The sequence below is a fragment of the Anoplopoma fimbria genome, chromosome 20, assembly GCF_027596085.1.
Source record: "Anoplopoma fimbria isolate UVic2021 breed Golden Eagle Sablefish chromosome 20, Afim_UVic_2022, whole genome shotgun sequence".
Lineage (NCBI taxonomy): Eukaryota > Metazoa > Chordata > Actinopteri > Perciformes > Anoplopomatidae > Anoplopoma > Anoplopoma fimbria.
This window is the reverse complement of record NC_072468.1, coordinates 22,612,675-22,637,991: the sequence shown is the minus strand read 5'-3', so window position 1 is coordinate 22,637,991 and position 25,317 is coordinate 22,612,675. Positions and strand designations below refer to the sequence as shown.

The window sequence follows — 25,317 nt, the reverse complement described above, 5'->3', positions numbered from 1 at the left end:
GTAGACTAGTCTACACTGCAAAGATAAAAAGTTTTCATCATTAATCATTTAGCGTTTCACATTTCTGTTTCCAGCTGGAAGGAAATATTTCTTATAATTCCACAATTGCCCCCCCAAAAAAGTGCATTAAAATAAGTCTAGATAAAGGTGAAATAAATGATTTAAATTAAAGTAATGTTTTTTTGTTTTTTTTTAGCAATGCGGTTTTAAAATTCATTATCTGCTCATTAGCTTTTTTATTTTTTTTGCAGTGCTGGCTTATAGTGGTGCGTTAAAGGCTTAAATCCAGAGCAGTTCAACGTCCATTGGCGGAGCTGATCTGTTGGTGCATTCGAGGTCAGCAGGATTAAACTGTGTCCTGAAAATCCTCTTTGTCGGCTGACTTCTGTTCATCAGCATTCATTTGTCTATTTAGGACGTTTTTTTTTTTTTTGTTAAGACACATGAACTGTCTGTCAATTTGGAAAAGTAGAGGATCCCAAACCCGAATTTAACGACATAAATTGGTTAAATTGTGTTAAATGTGAAGCTGAGAAAGGTAGTGATACTAATAACTTAGAAATATTGTGATAAATTGGGAAAATCAAAGACATCCAATTGTCCTTTAGTTATTTAATCAATACTCCCATTGTTTTACTGAAGTAATAGTCACAACCAAGACATATTTGAATATTTGTGTACATACAAATATTCATGAATACAAATATTCATGAATATTTGTGTACATACAAATATTCATGAATTTTGAAAATATTTTACTGTTACATCTTCAGTAAATTAAACACTGCTGCAAAATACCAACTGAAACTGTCGAAGCGCTACTGTCGTCCTCCCCTGAGGACACAAAACATGTTTTCTCTACATTATTCAACAGGTTCACCTAAGGTCGCGTAGGGGAGGCGGTGTTTATTCTCAGTTATGATCCAGCTGATATTTCTGTAGGACATTTCCAACATACAATATGCAGAAAGTTACCAAAAAAAATACTGCCAAAACAAAGTAGGAGGCCACAAGTGAAAAATGCGTTTTTGTTGAGCTAAAAGAGTACGGCACGTTATTAATCATTTAAAAAAACCTTTTAACTTACTTTGAAATGTACTCAGAGCATATTGTCCATAGTGTACTTCCTGACATCCTGACTTAGTACAAAAAGCATGAGAGAAAGTGCTGCTGGATGGAAGAAGGGATATGAATGTGTTGGTGTGGTAGCAGAGTCCTGTTGGTGATGTTACTCCACCTTTACAGCATCGTTTCATATCACTAACACTGCTGCATGACTTTTCGGTTCAGGCTGAATGAATATTTAGCTTCCTGAGAAGACACGCTAAAAGTTTCATGAGTGGACCGTGTCAGATTTAGAGACTACTTCAGTTTCATGTTTGTGTTTCTTTCCTTTTTTCTTTTCTTTTTTTCCCAAAAGGAAGACGTTTGACCTCTTTCTGCAGAGTCACTGTGTAGAACATAATATCATTTGTTGGAGACTTTTAATCCATCTAGAGCCCCTTTCAGCACCATGGCAGCAAACATTTCTGCGTTGGCCTCAGTGGGAATCAAACCTCAACAAAAAAAAGAAAACCTCGGCAGCGTTAGTGTCATTGTCTCAGCACCGCAGCTACACAGAACCTCGTCTTGTTTCTCTGTCAGCGCGGTTTCTAGGTTGAATAGGAAGCGTGGAGGCAAAGAGAATCAGCCTGACAGTTTGCTTTTGAACCGGAGTGAATGTTTTAATTTTGAAGCGGCCCCTCAAGGACGAGCAGCTGAGGACGGAGAGACACGTGTGGTAGTTTACTGCTCTGATTAATGCACGCACACACAATGAGAATGTCATCTTGTCTGTCGTGTGCGTCATGAATCACATACACGTGGGCAGCTGTGAGCCCAACCAAATACATGCAGACACCCTAAGTAAGTGGAGAGCAGTGATAGTAAATAGTCTCAACATCCATTTGTGTCATGGGAATCTGTAATACCCACATTCAACGTGCGCAGTGGGAATGCTGCTGCCTCCTCTCCGCCACACCACACTGCACTCTGACAAAATACCAACAGCAGCTGAAAAATGTAGGTCAAGCAAAACTAAAACATTAATAACAGACAGGCTCAAGTCAAAGTCCAAACGCAATGAGCCACCGGGGGCCTCTCCAGTGAGTAAACAGTGACTAATCCAGTCATTCCCAAAGACTGGGTCGGGGCCCGCAGGTGGGTCGGGGGAGATTTTCTTAGGGACGCCCCAAAAAACCTGCAGAAAATCTTCCATAATCAATATTTGTATCTGCAGTACACGATTTAGCCACATGGGATTATTTTTGATCGGGAAGGATTTGCATGTTGCGTCTTAAAAATGCGTAGAAAATGGAAGTCGTGCGGCTTTCATCCTTTTATCCAAGGGGTTGCGCTCCTGTCGTGTCTGCTGTTACTAAGCAACCACACCCAGCGCGCGGCAACGACGATGATGAGGAAGTTGCCCGGGTAGCCTTACCATAGCTCGATAAACTCCGTATATTTTCTGTAGACCGATATTTACGGAAGGAAGACATTATACCTGCCATCTGTGATTGGTTGGTCCTCGTCACATGACCTGCGGCGCGTAATGCCGTGTTCCAAAAGTTGAACTATTTTTATCTAAGGTAGCAGCTGTCGCATCCTTAAAAAAAATGACGCGCTTGGGAACGTTTGCGAGACGGGACGTTGTCGATGTTCTATAAGATGATGCGGAAATGGCAGCAAAAATGGTAAAAAAAAAATGAATTCATGCACAAATTTGCTTCTATCATGATTTAAAGATAAGGCCTTTTGTGAATTTGGTTCCGATGGTTTGTCATTTTTAAAAAGTGGCTCCCATAAAAAAAAAAAAGTCCTGAAAACACTCCACAGAGGGAAATTGAACACCAAAACACATCAGTCTCGCCTCCTTTGGCTCTGAAAGCCTTCACTTATAATTTAGCTATTGACAAATTCAAATACTTAACCCCTGTCACCACACTTGTAGTCATTATCAGAGGCCTCCAAGAAGTAAATGGCTCCCATTCAGAAAATCTTTCAGTACTTTCCAGCTTCCATTAAAGTATAATACAGGAGCCCCGGGCGTTCTTATCCCCAAGGCTAACGTTTATATTACAGAATAGACGAATGATGATGTTTTTTAATGCTTTTAAACATATCAAGGCTGACGAGTGTCTTCTTTAAAAAAGGTTACGCTTCCTTCTGCACATTGCAAAGTATCACTAATGTGACAAAAGTCATGTGACCCTCTCAAGTGCATTCAGTCAATCATCTCCAGCAAACTGACTCTGGACTGTTTTGCTTGAGACTTTAAGTGGCTCAACCTGTTTTTGTGTGTCACTTGGGTCTCTTGTAATAACACACACACACACACATACAAACACACACACACACACACACACACACACACACACACACACACACACACACACACACACACACACACACACACACACATGAGAAAGGGGCACAGAACCTGTCGGGAACATTTAACCCCAACAAGGCTTCTCCTTCAGCCTGCCTCACATTCCTTCTCTATTATAGCGCTGTGGGGGAATCTGTGTGCATTTATAATTTAGACATCTGGTTGATGATCTTACAACGCTCACTGAGTGGGAGTGCAGCTGTGGTAATGACACAAGTGGAAGAGGAAGATGCTAGAATGCACCAACAACTCTTCCTATTTGTCACCATTTGGAGACATTTTAATAAATCTGGAATATTAAGGGACATTTGCCTGTCATGTCTTCCACTTTTAATGTAAAGGAAGCTCCTCTCAACCCAGTTATATATTAGCAAATAGTCATTTCACCTTTTCTCTATTTAACCCCTTGTAGTTTCTGGCCGTGCAGATCAATATCCAAGAAAATGTGAAAATAGTTGTTTTTGCGAGGGCCTTTTTGTTGCCCAAAATAAAAAGCAAAAGCCTCTGAAACAGCTTGACATGAAGCTAAAACTCTGCTGCAACACACTAATGTTGACTTAGGTGTAGTTTGGTTAGAAGCTCTCTTTTGGGATGGAGGGTATTGGCGCGGCAGCAGAAGTCTCACTGGAAGATATCTCATATCTTGAAAAAATAAAATGTATGGCTTTACACCACTAGGGATAGGTGGTGTAAAGTGGGTGAACTGGCCCTTTAAATGTATTGTAATAGTAAAGAAAACATAGCTCCAGCACAAAAATTTGCTTTTAAAAACTCAAATAATTCAAGTCATAGTCTCTATTTTTACTGTCTGATTTCTAACTAGAAAAAAGCCAAGCAGCTAATAAGTGTTTTAAAGAACACATGAAAGCTCAGATGTCTTCTCCAAAGGAAACACGTGGACGTAGCCCTGCTGTGTGCCACTGTGTGTTAAATAAAGAGGAGAGGGGAGGGGTTGTGTGTTAAGTGTAAATAAGGACAATGTGAGTCACTGAGTTTGGGGTGAATATGGTTGACTAATTAATTCAGGAACTGCCTCATCAAAGTCTGAGAGGGAGACCGAGGCAACTGCATCCACGCTCTCTGCAAAGCAACCAAACTTCATCACGCAAAGCTCCCCATCCCTCCATCCCTCCATCCCTCCATCCCTCCGTCTCTCTGTCTCTCTCTGTCTGTGTCACTGTTCTCTCTCTCTCTCTCCCTCATGCACCGCCTCCGGCTTTCCTGCACTCTCGTTCTGATGCGTCGCTCTCGCGTTTGGCCGCACACCTCTCTGCTCTTTACTGTTTCGACACACGACTGAGGACAGAGTCGGACCTCTTTCAGTGTGCAGAAAGCTTGTTAGTTGTGTTAGCTTATTAAAAAGTTGTTGTGACCAGCAACACTTACATATAGATACAAACAAAAAATAATTTTGCTATGCTCTGTTTCTTTTCTTTCCGGCCCCTTCAGTGGGATGCAACTATTAACAATTTTCAGCAGTCCCGTCTGCACTGTGTTAAACTTTCGTACAATTAAACGTGTTAATTGCTTCACTTTCAATGTTTTCGTTCACTTCATTTTATAGAAAGCAACTAGTATCTTTAAATCTGTAATAACTGTTTTTTGTTATCACTAGGGGGCAGCGGAAACAGGCTGTAAACACAACACTGACATATTACTACTTAAAAAGTTGCTATGGTGAACTTTAACCCAGTGCAAACAGTTGCTTATTTACACATGCAGCTTTTGTTTTCAACTAGTTCCTGAGGGGAAATAACTGGCTCTTTAGCTGCTAAATGCTGCTGTCTGGTGCTGAGCATGTCGGGTACAGTGTTCTTTCTTTTTTTTTTTTAGAGAAGTGAGAGTAAATCAAGATGAAAAACTTTATTGTTTTGAAAACCAAATCAATGAGCTGTAAGATGCCCACAAATATATATATATATATCTGTAGAGTAGTCATGTGATCCCTTGTAAATGTAAAATTATAGAGCTTTAATAGAGAAATTTGGAAAGGCTGAACTGAATGTGTGTTCAGTTTTCTTTTATTTTTTCTGGCAGCAGGAACTTTCTTTTTTAGAATAAACAGAACTTGGTCGAGCATAAGAGCTTTCTCTTGCACAATAGCACACAATGAAACAAAGTCGGTGGACCATGAACTCAGCCGACCACAGTCCAGAGTATCATATCCGTTTCATAGAAAAAAGAAGAAAGTAATGTATCTTATTAACAGTCCGGTTACTCTTTAGAGCAGCGATAGAGAACCACAACAGAGCATCACAGCTGTTTTATTGACAAATTATCTATGAGAATTTGAGTGGAGATATATAGGTATTCAAATAAATATTCCCCTAACTTTTTCTGCTCTGTAACATCACGTTGGTTTGTGTCTTTATCTCAAACTCTCTCCTGGTTTACACATTAGCTCCTCTCTGTCTCCTATCCTACCCTCTGTGGGAGCTTTGCCCTGCTGCAGAGCAGTGACCTGCAGGTCAAAGTTCAGGGCCAAAATAAAACGAGGAGAGCCACGGTGATATCAACCCGGTGTCGCATCACACACTGCCTCCTTAGCTGGATCACACCCATGTACATGTACACAGGCATCCAAATGTTCTTTTCAGCAGATGAAACTACTTTTTTTTAGCTTTAGGATCGTTTATTTTGATTGCAGAAATTGTTCTCTCATGCACAAACACACAAGATGCAAGATGTGACGTGGCGAGACCGACACATGTTCATGCAGGGAAATGTGTTTATTTTTTTACGCCCACCCAACGGAAGCTTTAGAAATGGAAAAATCTACTTATTAAAACGCCACTGTCAGACTGAGCGTCTGTGATGCCCCGGCACCGTGACCTTTTAGTCCAAATGTTGATAGGCTTTAATTGTATTTAGCTGCTGTAATTCCACTAACAGTCTGACCCAGAGGCTAATCCAGGGCAGCCAGGCAGCGAACTGTGCGCTCTGCCAGCTGCCATTTGCTGAAGTGGCATTTTGAGAGTCGCAGCTGAAATGTCCCATGGTACCTCTGTTTGCATGCACTTTCCTCCTCGCCCTCATTTCCTGCCCTATACCTCCGTACACGGGATGCTGTTGTGTTTGGGGTTTTAGGGATTTGTAGGTCTTTTTTTAGTGCCCCCTTTTTGTTTTTTCTGCCCTCAATTTGGTATCAGAATAACATTGTTTGTCAGGAAGAATGGCTGTTTATCGTTGAGATTTCAAGTTTATCGTCTGATGACAAGCTCAGTCAAATACATTAAGCTAAACCCACAGTGCACCAATTAAAAAGCAGGAAACAGCTTATGGCAAACACCCAAATCTGACTTTATACTCCCATCCCCCCCTTTATTCTCTGTCTCTCTGATCCTGCTTTCCGTTTTCTGTCTTATCCTCAGGCATCTGTTTCTCTCTAATGTCATTTCTGTCTCTCTCGCTCGCTCGCTGCCCTCCTCTATGTCAAGATACAAAATCTCTCTGTCTCTTCTGGTCCGTCTGCCCGTCTTTCTCTCCATTCTTTAAGACCTTTCTCTAATCACCCCTCGCTCCCTCCCCCTCCCCTCTCTCTCTCTCTCTCTCTCTCTGCTCCTCGGACTCATCCAGCCGGCTGTATAGGCGAGGGGGAAAACACAGAGAGTGATGTGTCTCAGTCAGAAGTCCTCAAGTGCTCTGCCTCTCAGACACGAGTGACCCCGACAATGAGGCTTTTGAAAAGTCAAGTGGATCAAGTAGATTCGCCACCATCCGCGGGATTAACCACGAATCAATTTGAGACCAGATTAATAGCTGTCACATTCTCATCTCAGCGACAGGAGAGGCAGCAGGGTACTAACAGGTGGCGGAATTTGTGGAACGTCAGTGATTTTTGGAAGAATTTGATTTCATTCCCCGTGAAAGTCAGAGACAATGTGTTTCACAGCTGTTTCAATGAGTTAGCGAGGAGCCCAAAAGAAGTGGAAACTAGGTTGTTGACCCCCTGTAGAATAGATTTATTTTTTTTTTTTGGGGGGTGACGTTAACAAGCCAGGGCAGAGTGACAGTTTTAGGTTATGGAAGGGCTCTGACTTAGACATGGACAGTCAGGGAAGAGTTTTATTCCGGAGACGGTCCTCTCGGGGGAACACGACAGAATCGGGTCCTTTCAGCAAGTGCCCTAAAGTGACACATGCTAAAGTTCAGCCCACAAAAGCCCTCCAGCAGCGTACGAAGTTATGACTGCTGTCCCTCGTGAGCAAAAAGAGGAAGTGGAGCGATGTTATTGTGGAGCGGAGAAGTCCGCACAGGCAGGAGGTCAGGGACTACTCCCAACAAAACCACGGATCCCGTTTCCTGTTTCCTCCCGACTGTCAAAGTCATGTTCTTTTAACCATGACCACGATCGTCCAAAAGTTTAAGCATATTTTTGTAACCATGACAACAAAGGTCCCCTAACCTTAACTAAGTACTTATTTTAACCCAAACCACAATGATTCGACCAACCCTAACAAAGGTGTTTCTGTGCCTTAACCTTAACCGAGGCATTGTTCGATGTTAAAACAGATTTATTATAAAAAAATATATATTTCACGCATAAAATGAATCAATGTGTTTCTAAAGAGCAGCTAGAAACAAGTAGTTTGACGTCTAATCTAGGGGACTTGTTGAGTCTTTCACAAACCGGCTTCTCTCTTGCCGACAGCTACAGCTCTGTATGCTTTAGAGTTCTTTCACTACAGCACTACAGCAACATATTTGACGTCAGGAGGTAATCTTTGTGGAAATTGCACTGAGACTACTTTCACCCCCGCTGCTCAAGGCCGTGTTTCTATTTCCTTTGGTTTGTGAATCCCCGCAAAGACAGACACGTGTGGCTAATCCGACAGCCGTCCCCTTTTGCAAAGCGAGACAAGAGCTGCTGGAGTGCGAGTGGCGAGGAATGTCCCATTGTGCAACGTCTTTGTGACAGACAACACCTCTCTGCAGCTTCGGCCCCGCAGAGACTGCGCTGTTTGCGAAAGGAGGCCGCATTCTGTTTTTCCTGAGGGGCTTGCGGGTTGACACAAGTTCACAGAGGGGAAAAAAAAAAAAAAAGTACTTTGAGGTCAACACCTTTTGTGCTGAGGTATTTTTTTTTTTTTTTTTCTGCTAGAAGAAGAGGACAGGCTGGAATTAAAGGCATTTCTATAACGCTCCAGAGTGATTTGACCTCTCGTGTTCTCAGACGTGACGCAGCTGCTGTGTGTGTGTGTGAGGTGACAGGTGATGCAGAGTTGAAAAGCATTTTTTCCATACCCCTCCTCGTCCCTTTTTATCCCCCCCCCCCGTCCCCGTCTCTCCGCCTCCACCTGTCTCTTTATGTAAACCACCGCTCTCTATCTGAAGCCTCATCTCAGACTATATTCAAATACACTGAACTCTGCACCTTCTCTCTCTATCTCCCCTCTCCCTCCCCTTAATCTCCCCTTTCTCAACTTATCACCTCTCACTCTCTCCCTCTCAAACCTTATCTCGCCGTTTCACCCTTTTACCTCATTTCTCCCCTCACACGCGGCCTCCCCTCTGCATTCTCATTGCCTCCCCCCTTTCTCACTGTGTAACAGTAGATGGAGTTATTAGTCAGACAGTGGGGATGACTGAACAGGTGTTTTCCAAATGGACCTTTTGAGCACTCGCCGCATCATCATCTCTCCACGGGTGGGGGGAGTGGGGTGGGGGAGGCCGGTAGTATGTGCGTACGAGAGCTTGGCCTCTGCGTGCCCTTTTCCGCCTCAGGATGAGCCATTTGCCAGTTGAGGGGGTGTGGCATGTTACCGAAGTCATGTGTGGTACGTGCACGTGTGTATGCATATGCAGAAGCATAACATATGTAGGTGTGAAGAAGTGGTATATCTTTACCAGCTGCTGCTTGTCATTACTCATTGATGCACAGCAGCGAGGGCAGAGTGGCCTTGGCCGGGCCACTTTCCACCGCTCCACTTCACGGAAAACACGAGCGCTGACATATTTAGGAGTCGGAGAAATGTTCCCGTCTCCACACTTTTTGCCCCCTTTGACCCCGTTCTGCAAACCCCCACCCCCACCCGAGACATTTGACATGCCCGATTTCCCTCTATCTCCTCCGTCTCCGTCGCCTCTCCCTTCTGTTTCTGCTGCAGGCTTTTGGGTTTCACTTTAGTTTACATGCAGGCTGTACAGAGGCCGTATGGATTTAGACCAGATTTAGGCGTATCACATTGTGTTAAATCTCCTAAATCAAAAAAAAAGACACAGAGGAAGACGTACGCAAAGCGAGAAGAAACAGGAGTAAAAATGTAACATGTTCATGTCTAACAGTTCTGATTTATGCGGCCGAATTCTCAACTCCACTTCTCTTGTTTTCCATCAGCTGTACAACGAGGACGCACATCGAACTCCCAGACTAGTCCGGGACAGTACCTGACCAACGGCACCGACCCGTACAACGGCCAGCCATACCTGTCCGGCTTCATTTCTCTGTTGCTGCGTGCCGAGCCTTACCCAACATCTCGCTACGGGGCCCAGTGCATGCAGGGAAACAACCTGATGGGCATCGAGAACATCTGCGAGCTGGCGGCCAGGCTGCTCTTCAGTGCTGTTGAGTGGGCCAAGAACATCCCGTTCTTCCCCGATCTGCAGCTCATGGACCAGGTGAGTCTCCCACTTTGATGACTGACTAGAATTTACATTAAAATATCCATCTCAGAAAGTTTATTCGACATTTTGGGCGTATCACTCTCTTGCCAAGAGTTGGATGAGAAGATCGAAACCACTCTTGTGTCTTTACAGTAGATACAAAGCCATGGCCAGCAGCTGGTTAGCCTAGCTTAGCACAAATAGTGGAAACAGGAGGAGACATTGCTGGCATTGCTCTGTCCAACGACAACAAAATCAGCTCCTTTAAAGCTTAATAACTGTCTTGTTATCTCTCATTTATTGGATACAAACAAAAACCAAAGTGAAGAATCAACATGTGTCCCAAGGACGTTACTGTTCCTGGATGCATCAAAGTTAGAGCCAGGCTAATGGTTTACCAGTGTTTCCAGTCTTTGTGCTAAGCTAAGCTAATTAACCTAGCACAAAGACTGGAGTTTGCGTTCTTACAGAGAATTAGATAATAAAATGATAACTACACTCAAATATGCAAAATATGAAGCTGGAGCTAATGCTCGGTCGCCTGTTGCTTCACATTTAGCATAAATGAGTTTGGTTATCATTAATTAATTCTCCTTTTAGAAAGAAAATAAGTGCTTTCCATGTCAAATTGGTCCTTTAATAAAGCATGCAAGGGGAACATACTGGCATAAGGGATCAGCTTTCAGTCTCCAAATGTAGAAACTTAGCATCAGGATGTTCATACTGTCTATGATATTCAGTATCATATGCATCATTTGTGAGGACCCCCTCAAAAAACGTGATGGTACATCTCAAGGGGTTGTTCCTAATTAAGAATTTCTATAATAATATAAAATACTGGGTGACTTTATTTAATACCACAAAAATCTTTTGCAACAATTTCTCACATCACATTTCTTCGGTTCATGTTTGCTTTTAAGCAAATGTAGAGGCAGTAAAGAAACACAAACACAATTCAATGATCCTGTTTATCCTCATCAAAACCAATGACGGACCACAGTTTCCTGAAGTATTATTTATAAAACCTCACCCTCTCCTTAAACTTTGAAAAAGAATCAGGCTTATAAATAATTGATTCTTCTTTTCCTTATTTAAGAATCATCATCACTCATTGCCATATACAAATAAATCTTATGTGTTATTATTATTCACTGAGTGCAGAAACCGACAACAAACCTACTGCCACTGCTGCACATGTAGATTTACACCAGCTGTAAAGTCTTGGCACGGAGGAATTGCACTGACCTATAAATATCCACATGCACCTTGGGCCGACATATCACAGATATGTCATGCTGCAGCTGCACCATATCATTAATATACCATTAACGTCATGTCAAGATGTCCTGTCTCTCACAGCGAGTGCTTTAGAATTGTGCCACTAGTTCTACGCTTTCTATAAACCCACTTTAGTGAATTCTTTTAAATTTTCTATCAAAAAACTGTATTTACCACTGACATCAACATATGTCAAATTTTATACTACGTGTCTAGATTACCCAGGGTAGACAAAATAATGTAATAAAAAAGATAACTTGGAACTGTTATTTTAGGTGCTGCTACAAAGGGGAGTCATATGTGGTTGGATTCCCATTGCAGGCTGTTTCAACCACCTGTATATATCCAAATCCTTTATCTCATGACTGCTTCTCCTCATATATACAAACCTGGATTTCTTTTAAGCGACTGTTTCTCACAAAATCATTTAAATAATATCGTAGTGTTTTGACCTATGATCTCTAATTTGCACAAATGATTTGCACTTTGGAGCTGTGCCATTTCCAAACCCCGTCACAAGTTTCCGTCAACCCAAACTATATATTAAAATCACCATTGTTGCCATATTATATATAAAGGAATATTTTTTCTTCTTTGTGCCATAACACAGCTTGTCACATCCTCTTGTAATATTTATGACCTTTGGAAAAAATGACAGTAAACACATCATCACATTAATTCGTCCTTGCAATCAGTTTATAAAAGGTGCTTTGTGCCGTGAGCCTGGTTTGTGTGTGCTTCCTTCTTCCTTCAATGAATGAATATATTACTTGTTTTGAAATAAAGATGTGCATGAATGGAGCACCTGTCCTGTATCTAGTCTGCATTTGGTCTCTTATAATGTAACCAAATTCTAACCATCTCTAAAGGAGGTTTGGAGATGGTGCGTCCCGTGACATTTAAAATTAATGTGTATTTTTTGCTATTGAAACACAGTTTGACTCATGTTTATGCTTGGTGGAAATGAGCTGTGTGTGCAAACCTTCTCAGTCATGCTGTAACATTTTTATGCATCATTCCTGTTAGATGCATTTCAATTGATTTGACCCTTCAAACATGCCTTAGGAGTTTTGAATAAATTCCTATTTTAGTTTATGATTAAAACATTGACTTATTGTAGAAATCTCAAATCCCGATCTGTCGACCACATGATTTAAATCTGATGTTATGTTTGCGAGAAATCCTGCTGAGTGACTATAACGTCATCCCTGTAATAACCACTCTACGCTACCTGTTTTCCCAGGTGGCTCTGTTGCGTATGTCATGGAGCGAGCTCTTCGTCCTCAACGCCGCCCAGTGCTCCATGCCGCTTCATGTGGCCCCTCTGTTGGCAGCTGCAGGCCTGCACGCATCGCCCATGTCAGCAGAGCGCGTGGTCGCCTTCATGGATCACATCCGGGTCTTCCAAGAGCAGGTGGAGAAGCTGAAGGCCCTGCAGGTCGACACGGCTGAATATTCCTGCCTCAAGTCCATCGTGCTCTTCACTTCTGGTGAGTTTGAATGAAGCACATGTGTCACATATAAACAGTGGAGAGTCACAGGGAAACTGCATTAAATGTCAATGGTGTCACAGGATGTTGAAGCAGGATTTAACTAGTGGTGGATTGGCTCCAGAGTGGGTAATCAAAAGGTTATAAATAATTAGAAATCCATGGCCCAAAAATGTCAAATTATTGCTCTCCAAGCTCTCCAAGAAAACGAGAAAGAACAAACACTAGGAGAAACCTTAGAAGAGGAAATTCAAAAAGCAATCCTGCCAGATGGTTGGTAATGCAAATGATCTCTCAGAGGAAAAAGATAGTAAGAAATAATATGAAACAATTGTATAAATAGAGAGTTGAAACAGCTCCAAACTAAATAAAGTTTAACACTAGCATTAATGTAAGTTGAGTTTTGGTGTAATACATATAATATGAGTTCAAAATGATTCGTTGAGACTAACTAGCATTTTCCATCGGAGACAGTCCTTTCACTTGATCTTAATCCTCTACTCAACCTCGGACTCACAGAGGATTATGGGTAGATTCTGATGTCAACAAAAACACCACCCCTCTCTTGTGAGTAACTATACTATTGCTCCGGCAGAACGGGAGGAATAAGCAGGCGGGTAAGCTGACTTCTGTTGGCACTGGAACATTGTGTTAATTGGTTTAGTCATTTTAACAGGGCCACTAAATCACAGGGTATCAAAGAACCTGTAAACAGCTTAAGCTGAATTTAAGAAATGACCAATAGGACGTTTCTTCTTTGCATTTAAACAAAGGCAAGACAAGTAAACTCCAGCAGATATAAAAATTGCTTATTTATCAGGGCCGATATACAACCATTCAATATAAATCATAAATGTGAATAAATATGTATTCAAATTATAAAAATGGAACTTTAAATTATTGCCTTTTATTGCTGATGCCATGTCTGCATAACAGCATTTTTACATAAAGTCTTAACTGGATGCCATTAGATTAATGCAAAGGCTGCAGCAGCACGAGGTAAAATTCAATTAAATTTGCCCTTTTTGGTGCCTTAATAGGATCACCCTAATCAATCTCCTAATAATCACCTCCTATGCACAAAAAAATGAAATGACTCTGCAGTGTAGAAATATCCAGCAAAATGCTTAAGATACATCATGTGAGCAAATAGCAATTAATGTATCCTCTTGGCATTCTTCGCTTTGGCACTGTTCCACAGTATAAACGAATAGAAGAAAGGAGGCAAACATTCTTTTCCACTGAAAAACTTGTTTTATAATCTACGCCTACGTCGCCAAGATCAGCAATGTTACCTATTATGTCTTAAAAGCCAGCTAAATATCAGCATTGTTTACTAAATAAGAAGAGATGCTTCAAGCATTCATTTTGTCTGTTATGAAAGGGATCGACTACTACCGAGACACACAGACCAAGAGAGAACCAAACTCCGGTTTGTGATTGTGCATTTCAAACATAACTTCTTAGTGCCAAGAAACATCTCGCCCCTCTGCTGTGTTGAAATCCAGTTCGAGCTCACAGACAGACGCATGAGGCCGACTTCAACTGTGCTTAACCGGCAACCTTTTCACCTCCGCCGAGACTGACCGAGACGTGACCTCTAATGCTGCAGCAGATATTGTCTCGTTGGCTCCATATGTAAATGCTTCTGCTCCAGTCCTCCCGCTAGTCAGTCATGGTCTCTGCCCTCCATGAATTTCACTGTAATTTGATCGCTCTTTAATACTGTAAGAGGCCGCTATTCATTCCGTGAGGAGCTGCTTGTGTTTTACTTAAATCCCTTTTGTTTTTAGCTGGATTGTCTGAATCTTACCTGAATCTTTGACGTCAGTATTTATCTTTGAGTGCGCTTTTGCTAAGTTGTATTTAGATTTCTGCGCATGTTATGCATTTCATATTTTGTCGGAAAGACTTATGGACAAATAGTCAAATACTTTTTCTTGACATTGCACCAAAAGAAAGTTTAGATAGCGACAGAACAATAAAAAAGGAAGCCAGCAACCACGATCTGATAAAATGACTTCCTTGTGACATTTAGTTAACATTGCCTATACTATATAAAGAACTTTATGCATGCACATATTTATCTATTTATAGCTATTTGCATCCAACAGGACTTGAGCCTCACACCGCCCTCGCTGTGTTGCATTACGTTCTCCCCACTGAGCTGCAGACACGATCAAATCAAAATATAATGGTGTTACCTCTTGAAGAAACCCACGAGATGGGCATTGTTTTGATACTTCTTATATACAAACCCTGTTGAGGTTTATCCCAACAGTCACTGGGCTCCAGTGCCAGCCACAATACTGTCACATCTGGGATCCTTCACGGAGAGATCATGCTTTGTGACCCAGGGGGAAACGGATGGTGAAGAAGCCAACACTGAGATGTGTCTCTTCCCTATTGTTTCTTTTTTTTTTCCATTTATTGCATTTTCCCTCTTTTCCCCCCTGCATGGCTTGTCAGATTCACTCTGCGTGTAGCTACCGCCTCTCTTCCGCTCTCCCCTCTCTCTCCCCTGCTCTCATCAGCCATCTCTCCTCCTCGATCCCATCTATTATTGAAACCAGTCATCCACCCCTCCTCCCTATACGCTCCCCCAAACCCAACCCCAAGCCCTACCCAGGCCCCGGGACCCCTGCCCCCACCATGGGAGTTGAATTATGTATGGTGGGTTTCAGTGAGTCGGAGAATTCGCAACAGCCCCGGCCGTGACCTACATAACCCCTGTAGCCCTGAGCATCCCATGTGACTTCCCCGCATGCGGGCAGATGTACCCACATGTATACACGTTGCCAAAATCAGACAAAACATTTAGTGAAATGTGCAGATACTAACACAGAGATTTGAGTTTAATGGAGACGGACATGCTCACACGCACACACTAGATAGACCCGTTAATAAACCTGACTCCTGCAGACTTGGTAGGATGAGCTAACACGCTGAGACAAACACCAATCGTCTTTCACCTCCCTCTGAGTCCCCTCCCTCCGCTCCTCCTGTGAAGCCCAGTCCCATCAAGCCACATCAGAGAGTGGGCATCTCAGCGCTGCCACCATGATCCTTCACCCCCACTGACCCGGTGTGTGCCCAGGGATCAGACAAAAGAACGCGCCGCTTGGCGTGTAAGGGCACCCACGGAGCTGTCGCCTCGGCACGCGATGTGGTTTCAGTCCCACAGACAGCTTTACTAATCCCAACCAGGCAGGGACTGCCTTGTCACGCAGGACCCAAAATGGCGGCCTGAAAAAAAAAAAAAAAAGCAGTCCAGCTGCCCCCCCGCCCCCGCCCCTGAGTGGAGGGAAATACAGCTGAAGTGGGAGCAATTGTTCACTCAGAATGATGAGAACAGTGGCCGCTGGGGGAGGGGAGGGGGTGACACACTCGATTAAAATATGACGTAAATTACATTTTTTTGTTGTATGGAGCAAAAGGCCCAGCAGGGTTTACACAGGGGACAGATCAAAGTGCGAGATGACAAAGGGGACCGACGATGCAAGGTGACAGTTTAAAAACGTACGGGCCAGCGCTTTTAGACCAAAAGAACGCGCTTGAGAAGAAATTGCCCTCATCCAAAACCTGTCTAACAAACGAGGGTTCATTCAGGGGGCAGAGTCAGAGAGCACTCCCACTCAATGTACAGTATGTGGCACAGTACAGTGAAATGTGTCTTTGTTTTCAGTTCACACATCTCTGACCCCCTTTTGCTAAATCCCCCGGTGCTCTCCCCCTACACACAGAGGGTGCGAAAAGTATCGCGCACAGTGTTACACACTCTATCGAGTGTGCGAGACTCTTGGGCGGGGGCCGGTAGGAGGGGAGGTGTGAGGAGGCGGGGAGGCAGAACATGACCTCCGCCTGCGGGGAAAAGGGAACGCTGTATTGTGCTGTGAACACGGACCACAGGGGTGTAGTAGATAAGCATCTCTGCAGTGACAACCTCCATTTCCTCAAATTTGAGAGAGGAATTTGTAAAAAAAAAAAAAAGAAAAAAAGCAACTGTTAGATTTTTTTATCCCTCTGGGTCAACATTTATCTGGTTCAATCATCTAGATGACATTTAAAATACAGTATCAGGTCATGACCTCACGTTGAGCCACTTATCACAAGTTACAATTTTTGTGAAATCTAAACATCAGTTAGGTCATTGAGCAAAAAAAAAAAAGACGTTTGTCATTTGTCCCATATAGTGTCATTGCTTTTATTTTGTACTTTCTTGCATGGTGATTCAGACACTGTAATAAGGTTTCTGTTTGACTAACCATGAATCTCTCCTCCTTCCCTCTAGATGCTATGGGCCTGTCAGACGTCGCCCACGTAGAGAGCATCCAGGAGAAGTCCCAGTGCGCCCTGGAGGAGTATGTAAGGAACCAGTACCCGAGCCAGCCGAACCGCTTCGGACGCCTCCTCCTCCGCCTGCCCTCCCTGCGCATCGTCTCCTCTCCGGTCATCGAGCAGCTGTTTTTCGTCCGCCTGGTGGGCAAGACGCCCATCGAGACGCTGCTCCGCGACATGCTGCTCTCGGGCTCCAGCTACAACTGGCCCTACATGCCCACCGTGCAGCGCGACCGGCCCATCTCCCTCCACTACAACGAGAACGGGCCCTGAAGGGGGGTCGGGGGGGGGGAGGGGGAGGGGGAGGGGGAGGCAAAAGGGAGACAGAGGAGAAGCTGTGGGAGAAATGCAGGCTGAACGTCCATCTGGCTTCTCAACCCATCCATCCATCCATCATTCATTTCAACTTCTCCCCTCACCATTCCGCTCCAAAAACCCAAACCGACAATGTAATCCATTACCGTCCCGGTTACACAAGCCAGCCAATCATCCACCACGGCCATTGCAGAGAGACTCGGTGGCTCGTTGCAGTCCGTCAGCCGACCGTGCAGTCTACATTTGAGATGTGGCGCGAGATGGACACGTTGGTAGAACGGGTTATTGCGCAGTTCACCAGCAGGTCTGTTGGACTCACTTCAGATGTCAGTCTCAAAGCCCATGAAAACAGGGGCAGAAAAGGACAAAACAGTTGGTGTATTGTTGGTGCCAGCCTACATTTACAGAGGCTGTGTGAAAACATCTCAGTATGGCGAATACTGAGCAAGGGCTTTGCCAATGGGACTCTACAACCAAGAGCACAAGGCCCACTGTATAATCTACCAATTTTTTGAAAAAGAAAAGCCAGAAGCCATTAAAAGAAGACAAATGCCAAAATGTCTTGGACTTTTGCAGAGGATATGTTTAAATGTGAGTGTGTTTGTATTATCACTGTTTATATGGAGAGAAAACTCATGATTGTGTCCATATGTACAGTATATCGTTGATTCATAGGCATCTATAGCATATTAGGGTTCAATGGGAAAAGCTCAGGTTCAAAGGGCGGGGACAGACAAACAGACAGACAAACAGACATGCCAATATCAGTACAAGAGCAAAATACCAGTACAAATTTACACTTATTAGCAGCCCGTGCCAAAGCTGAAGAAAATGCATATTGTTTGGATATGTTTGTGGTATTGTTGGTGATGAAAATGTTGTGTTTGGTTTGTCTATAATTTGACTATATACTTGTTTTGGGGTCTCAGGGGGACAGAAGGAGTTTGTAAAAAAATAAAATAAAAAATAAAATAAAAGCCTAGGCACTTGCATTGTAAACTAGACAGAACCTACACTTATTCACTCCTGAAAAATCACAGCACTGGTAGATTCTTGCTGCCCTTCTGCCATTTGATCAATCTACCTTTTCACTTATTCAAAAGAAGGCCCATTAAAACTTCTTCCAAGTTGTTATCAGAGGAGTGACACAACTCATCCTCATTTTTATTGTCTCGATTGTCAACATTGGACCTTTTGGATTGGGTGGGGAGCATTTTACAAAACTAGCTGTACTTGCCTTAGAACAAAGATTTTGTCACTGAGCATTTATCTTATGACTGTGCCATAATCTCTCGTTACCTGTTATAACAGGTATTATGTCCTGTCAGGAGAGGAAATGAACTCACGCGATGTAAAAATGATTAGTGTGCACATAAAGTCATAGAAAAGTGATGCAAACTGTGGAGATTTTTTTTAAATCCGTCTATAGAGAGAACAGATAATTCTGCTTTGACATCAACAAGCACTTTCATTGTTTAGACTTCATGCGAGTTCTTTTCCACTTCCTGATGATATTGTCATGTGGGGAAAAAAACCCTCGACTCGTGTCATTTGAGCTTATCGTACCGATATCCTAGCGAAAAGTATCACTAACCTCTGAAAACCTCAGTCTATGTTACAATACTATCCCAGTTGGACTTATGACTGTGACTTAGTTTAGGACTATTTTAAGTTGTTGTTGGGTTTTTTTTCTCTTCCCCTTGGTGGAAGTTTGTTTTGACAACCTGTCTCACATTTCCAACATGGCACTGTGGTATCAACATTGGCATTGGAAAAGCCATCTGGGACCTTAGAAAGCTGTCTGTTGACAAATGAATTCACAGAGAGCTCATATGAGTTTGTTTTTATCCCCTCTTTCTTTTTGTTTGGAAATATGGATTATCCATTTATTGAAATAAAATTCTGTTGTTCACAGTACGTTTTCTGCTGTCTTTTCATGTCATATATTATCACAACCCAAAATAGCATTTATGTGTTCTTCTGTACACGTTTGCATTTAATCAAACACCCATATATATATATATATATATATATATATATATATATATATATGTGGAAGTTCTCCAACTGTCAGTCAGTTAACATTATCTATAGGAAAAGAGCTCCACAAGGCAATACAATTAAAGAAGTTTAAAAAAAGTTACAAGGTTCATTTATTTGTAATTTTACAATACAGTGGTAGGTTAGCCCCTTCACGCTACACCTACATAGAATATAAATAAACTAATAATTAAATTGCAATATAATAAAATGAAATATAACAATATGTTACTTACATACAAATCTTTATATACAGTACCAGTTAAAAGTTTGGACACACCTTCTCATTCAATGGTTTTTCTTTATTTTTTATTTTTTTCTACATTGTAGATTAATATTGAAGACATCCAAACTATGAAGGAACACATATGGAATTATGTGGTAAACAAACAAATGCTCAACAAACCAGAATATGTTTTATATTTTAAATTCTTCAAAGTAGTTGAATGAGAAGGTGTGTCCAAACTTTTGACTGGTACTGTATATACATTAAGTTATATATATTTACCCAGAGTGACTTTGGTTTATGGTGGAAATAATGGTTGAAATCACTGATTTGAGGCACCACCCGGCTAGCACGTTTAGTGACCCAAATCAAACACACCTGAGATGTTGTGCTAGAACAGGTGCATGCTGGGTGTGGCTGCTAAGCTAACATGCTCATGGAGCTGGATTCCCTCAGGTGACATTTTCACTTTAAAACACTTTGAATTTAAAGAGCGTGGTTGAACAGAGAGGTACTGGTTATACTGGTACAGTGAGTCTGGGTGAACTGGTAACTAAAACATGCTTTCAGAATGAAGGAGAGAAGTTTGACTGGAGCAGATTGAGGAGGACTTGTGGGGTCAGGACAGGTGAGCATTGTGCCACTCACTGTGGCGTACAGATGATGACGTCAACACGTTGCGTAAAAACGTTACGTCGTTTGTGTGTGTGTTGATCTTAAACTGTGCAGGCTCTATTTGCTTTAATGTGTGTGTTTGTGGGCTGTAGCTGAGTTCATATTGTCTTTACATCTCTGGGTTGCCTTGGTGATGCTTTATGATGATGTTCACCTCGCATGCTATTAAATTAATGTAGTGTGATTAGGATTTTTGGCCGCCATGGTGTCCATTGATGTTGTTATATCTTGGACATTTTAGTGTTCTTGTGAATTATTGTGGGGCTGTACAGAAGGTGTTTAATTTTTTTTTTTTTTTTTTTACAAGCCTATATAATTGATAATGAAGTGTATTACAGGCTGCAATTATACATAGTTAATTCATTTTGTCACTTTTTTCGCCTGGAAGTAAAAAAAAGAAAAGAAAATGTACTGAAGAACTATGGGCCTTAACTACAATTGTGAAAATACATTTAAGCTTCTTTCAACTTCTATATTTTAAAGCTTAAGTTACTAGTGAGGCTACTCTGCAGATTAGGTTATCAACACAAAGATATATAAACAAATACAGTACGATGTACATTTGGATAGATTTGACTATACAACAGTATATTAAGTAGTTAAAATTAGCTCCATCTGTATCAGCTTCAGCATTAAAGTGATTCACATTAATGCATCAAAAAATAATGAAACGTATGATTCTGAAATGGGCCAATCTGCAAAATGAGTACTTTAACTTTTGTATTTAAAGTATATTTGCTAAAGTAAAATATCTAAAAACATCCACGGCATCAGACGTGAAGGAGTGATGTTGTTGTGTTACAAATGTACCGCAATGACGTTTTCACAGGTTGAGTTCATGTCATGATGACTAAACTCATCTGTGGAATTCCCCTTTTTTTAAAAGTAGTCCCTGCTTATTCAGTTATGAGAATGTTGTACTATTCGACTATAATATATTTTTTTAATTTTCGCTGTTATTGGTCAGTTGACTGTTTAGATGCAGAGAGGAAATGTTGGGAATGACGTGCAAAAAAAGGCCGGACTGAACCTTGGTCAATGTGACCACATCCCCCGACCATATTAAGGTACTTTTCAAACAGTGAGTGATGTTCTGTGATCTGTTTGTTGCTGGTGAAGAAAATATAGTTCAGGGATTCTAGATGCATGTAGAATAAGCTCCTTTGTCATTTACCTTGCAGAGGTTTCTGTGGTTGCCATGGTCACACTGCCAGCCGCGGGGGCTAGCTGACAAAATCATCATAAACTCTGAATGCCGCCAACCTCGGTGTTGCACAACTACTACAGATACATCTTTATCTTTTAAATTGTACTTTCAAAACCTTTCCTTTTGTGCAGTTCCCTGTTCTTTTTCTGGTTCTGATTTATCTGGGGTGTCTAATGACTGTGTTGTAATCTGCGGTGCAATCTTTCAGATTATATTTGCCCATCTATCCATAGTGGCAGGGTATTTTCTGATTTCATTCACTGAAGCCAATAACGCACAGATCATCACAGATAAATAATTCTGCTGCTCCCTTGTAGGTATTTCTTTGTCCAAAGAGCACTTTGATTCAATGAGGGAAAGAGGCACATGTTCCGATCAATGGAGTGGATCGATCAATGATTTTTAAACCAAGTGGGGGTCGCCCCGCACTCACACTGGGATGCAGCCCAAATGTTGATACAGGCCTGCTTAGTGCGTGACAGAGAGTAAGCAAACACCACGACCCAGTGTGTGTGTGTGTGTGTGTGTGTGTGTGTGTGTGTGTGTGGGGGGGTTGACACAGAGAGAGAAAGAACACACATGGTCTTTGACCTTTGGGTTCAAGGTGTGTGTGTGTGTGTGTGTGTTCAAGTTTGGGTAAGTAGCTGCTGGTAGCTCTCAGTTCTAACAGTCAGACCGAGTCCAAAAAGAAAGACAGGGACATAGACAAGTAGAGGTTTGTGCGTTTTGATTCTCAGACCTCAAACGTTACCTCCTTCACACACACACACACACACACACACACACACACACACACACACACACTCCCCCCACATGGTAACCTTGTGCCCCCTTACACCCAACCCTCCCCTCCTCCAACTACCTCCCCCAATCCCTCAATCCCCACCCTCCATTCTACCCGCCCACCGCCATCCTGCCTCCCTGTGTGTGTGTGTGTGTGTGTGTGTGTGTGTGTGTGTGTGTGCGTATATGTGTGTGTGTGTGTGTGTGTGTGTGTGTGTATGAAGAGTAGCCGATTGACTTATGCCTTCATTTCGGAGCTGTCACTCCTGGCCAAACACCATGACCCCTCAACCTCCATTTTGGAGGCGCACTTTTTTCTTTCCTTCACCATATGAATAAAAACACATGTGGCCCAAAAGTGTGTGTGTGTGTGTGTGTGTGTGTGTGTGTGTGTGTGTGTGTGTGTGTGTGTGTGTGTGTGTGTGTGTGTGTGTGTGTGTGTGTGTGTGTGTGTGTGTGTGTGTGTGTGTGTGTGTGTGTGCCTGCATGTTTATGTGTACAGGTAAATCAAACTGACACAGCTCCTTTGAATGGCAGGGGCTGAATTACTTTTGCACTTCAATTTTGCACACCTGCCATTTATGGCAAACACTGGTCTCAGCATAAACCATAAAAGCAAAAAATATGTTGCTTCAAAAAACAAATCAGCGCCAGTGAATATCAGAGCCAGGTGCGGCAAATACAGGTGATTTGTTTGTGGGTAAATTGCTTTGAATATATTACAGATTTTACACTAATATGTGGGAATTTGGTGCATCTGGTCCTGATTTTTTGCTTTGTTGGAACAACTGGTGTTTATTTGCATTACTGAAAAACAGTGGACAGATGAAAAAAAATCAATAATGCCATAGACATTGTTTTTTAACGGTATCATTTGCAAGTTAAGCTCATTTATTGTCTTCTTTAACTAAACCATGTCTAGTTTTTTTTAACTTATTCCGATCGTGTAGACAAGCTCTCCAAGTCTCTCTTCACTATCTATCTGTGGAAACATATTTTCAGTAATAAAAGACAGTCATATGTAATATGGTAATGATCAGCAATGTCTTGAACCAGTAAAAACAACTGTTTTAACTTGTATGAGGACAGAAAATCTGGGTAAAAAGTAGTTTGCAAAGAGGTAAAAACCCCCAAAACAATGAGCTTTAAGTCGCCTCAACATGTCAGATAACAGCCTGGTTCCAACATGCTTTATATAAAATGAAAAAAAACCTAAAGTGTACAATAATATATCCAGAAAAGCCAAAGTCATGTTCAAAGGCAATACACAAAATGTATGCTACCGATCAGGCGTAGATGTCATATTTGTTTCTAAATGGATGACTCATTTTGACATGAGGTCAATTAGGTTGCAGCGCGGTGCTATGATGCACACATTTACACATGCAGGACAGAAACAACGCATCCCTCCGAGCCGTCTGTAGGTAGCCGACCATACCAATCAGGTCCCAGCCAGAGGTCGACATGACAAACACAATAAGGCAGCAGATTCATCACTCCGTGTGCTCTGACAGTAATTGTGCTGGGTCCATGTCACAGTCCCCCTGTTAAAAATACAAGGGATGCTCCTTTTGACAGAGATGACATCGGCGCCAGTCACATGCGTTTAAGCCAGACACCTCCTCCATTTGCTATGACACACTTTCAATTTTGCAAAAGGGCCCCACCGAAGATGAACAGTGCCCTACGTGGGATGAGGAGCTGCCTGTGAAAGCAGGTCGCCGTGTGTGTAATTTAGACTCGGGGGGGGCCCGAGGAGGCGAGACATGTAGACGGATTTTGTTTAATAAAAAAGGCATGTTTTGTCTTGTGGCTAAATGTGAATGTTAGCAGCACAGGGGGCGAGCTAGACAATCCATCTCTGGGGGATACGGCAGCCCAGATCGATAGGTGGGATGTCAGATTGAATTGAGGTCACTCTTTGTCTCCCCAAAGAGGTCCCACTTACTGGCACACCATCAAAATGCAGCGGCGTATTAAGCGAAAGGGGACGGTGTGGAGGGGGGAAGGAGGCCGGACAGTTGTATCGGTGACCCCCTTGTCTTGTCTTGTCATAGCGGCGAGGCTTTCTGTTCTGCAACATGTTTATTCTCAGTTGTCCTGAGAGACGGTGTGTGTGTGTGTGTGTGTGTGTGTGTGTGTGTGTGTGTGCGCTTGACACTGACGCTGGTCTTTGACGGATCAATAACCTGATGAGATGTGATGAGACTGCTGTTGCTTAATTCTATCTAAATGTTAAACAGATGGACAATAGAGTCTTTCTGCTCAGCTGAACAAACAAAAGATGCATATCTGTGAGAGTGAATATGGTTGGAGATGGCTGAAATCACTGCACTCGTGGGCTTTAAAGAGAAGTGGATGAATCAATGACTTGCACATCTGAAACTGCATTGATCATTGTTTTAGTCATTTATCAAGTAAAAAGATTTAAGTATTAAAATGTTTTTTATTTTTCTTATTGTTCAGTATGAGTTTTTTTATATATATTTGTCAGACTGACCATGTCTAGACAGCTAGTGTGTCAGACGTTTTTTACTCACATGTCTCAAGCAACAGATACGCTCTAATTTTAATCAAATAAAATTGCGTATTCTGACACGTGTAAGAGCAAAATTTATGTCCCAAAAAAGCACAACTAATTTACTACATTACTACAATTTAATACATATTTTAGAGTTTTATCATCATTTTTAACTATTTCTTGTTATTCTAATTTCTTTATTTCCTCATTATCTGACCTTTCATTTTATTGCTTCTGAAGGCATGTTTGCGCCCTTTATTGCTGTTAAATTATTGATTCTGTATTCAGTATCCCTTAAGTGTCAATCATATGCATCATTGTTGATGGGACAATAGATCAGGCATGCTCACACATATCAAAGAGAAACTGCACACTGCACAGAAAGTTTAGCTTCTCTTTGGCTAGTTGTTGCTT

At 42.1% G+C, this 25,317-nt stretch overlaps 1 protein-coding gene across 2 annotated transcripts in view; it reads left to right on the top strand.

Moving 5' to 3' along the window:
• The window catches only part of nr2f5 (nuclear receptor subfamily 2, group F, member 5), a 21,260-nt gene extending 3,851 nt beyond the window's left edge, over positions 1-17,409 (top strand). For both annotated transcript variants that reach the window (XM_054621545.1, XM_054621543.1), the window contains exons 2-4: positions 9,765-10,045; positions 12,552-12,798; positions 17,090-17,409. In XM_054621545.1, the coding sequence (XP_054477520.1) occupies positions 9,765-10,045; positions 12,552-12,798; positions 17,090-17,409 (848 nt within the window). The remainder of the gene's footprint in view (positions 1-9,764; positions 10,046-12,551; positions 12,799-17,089) is intronic.
• Positions 17,410-25,317: the final 7,908 nt, after the last annotated feature.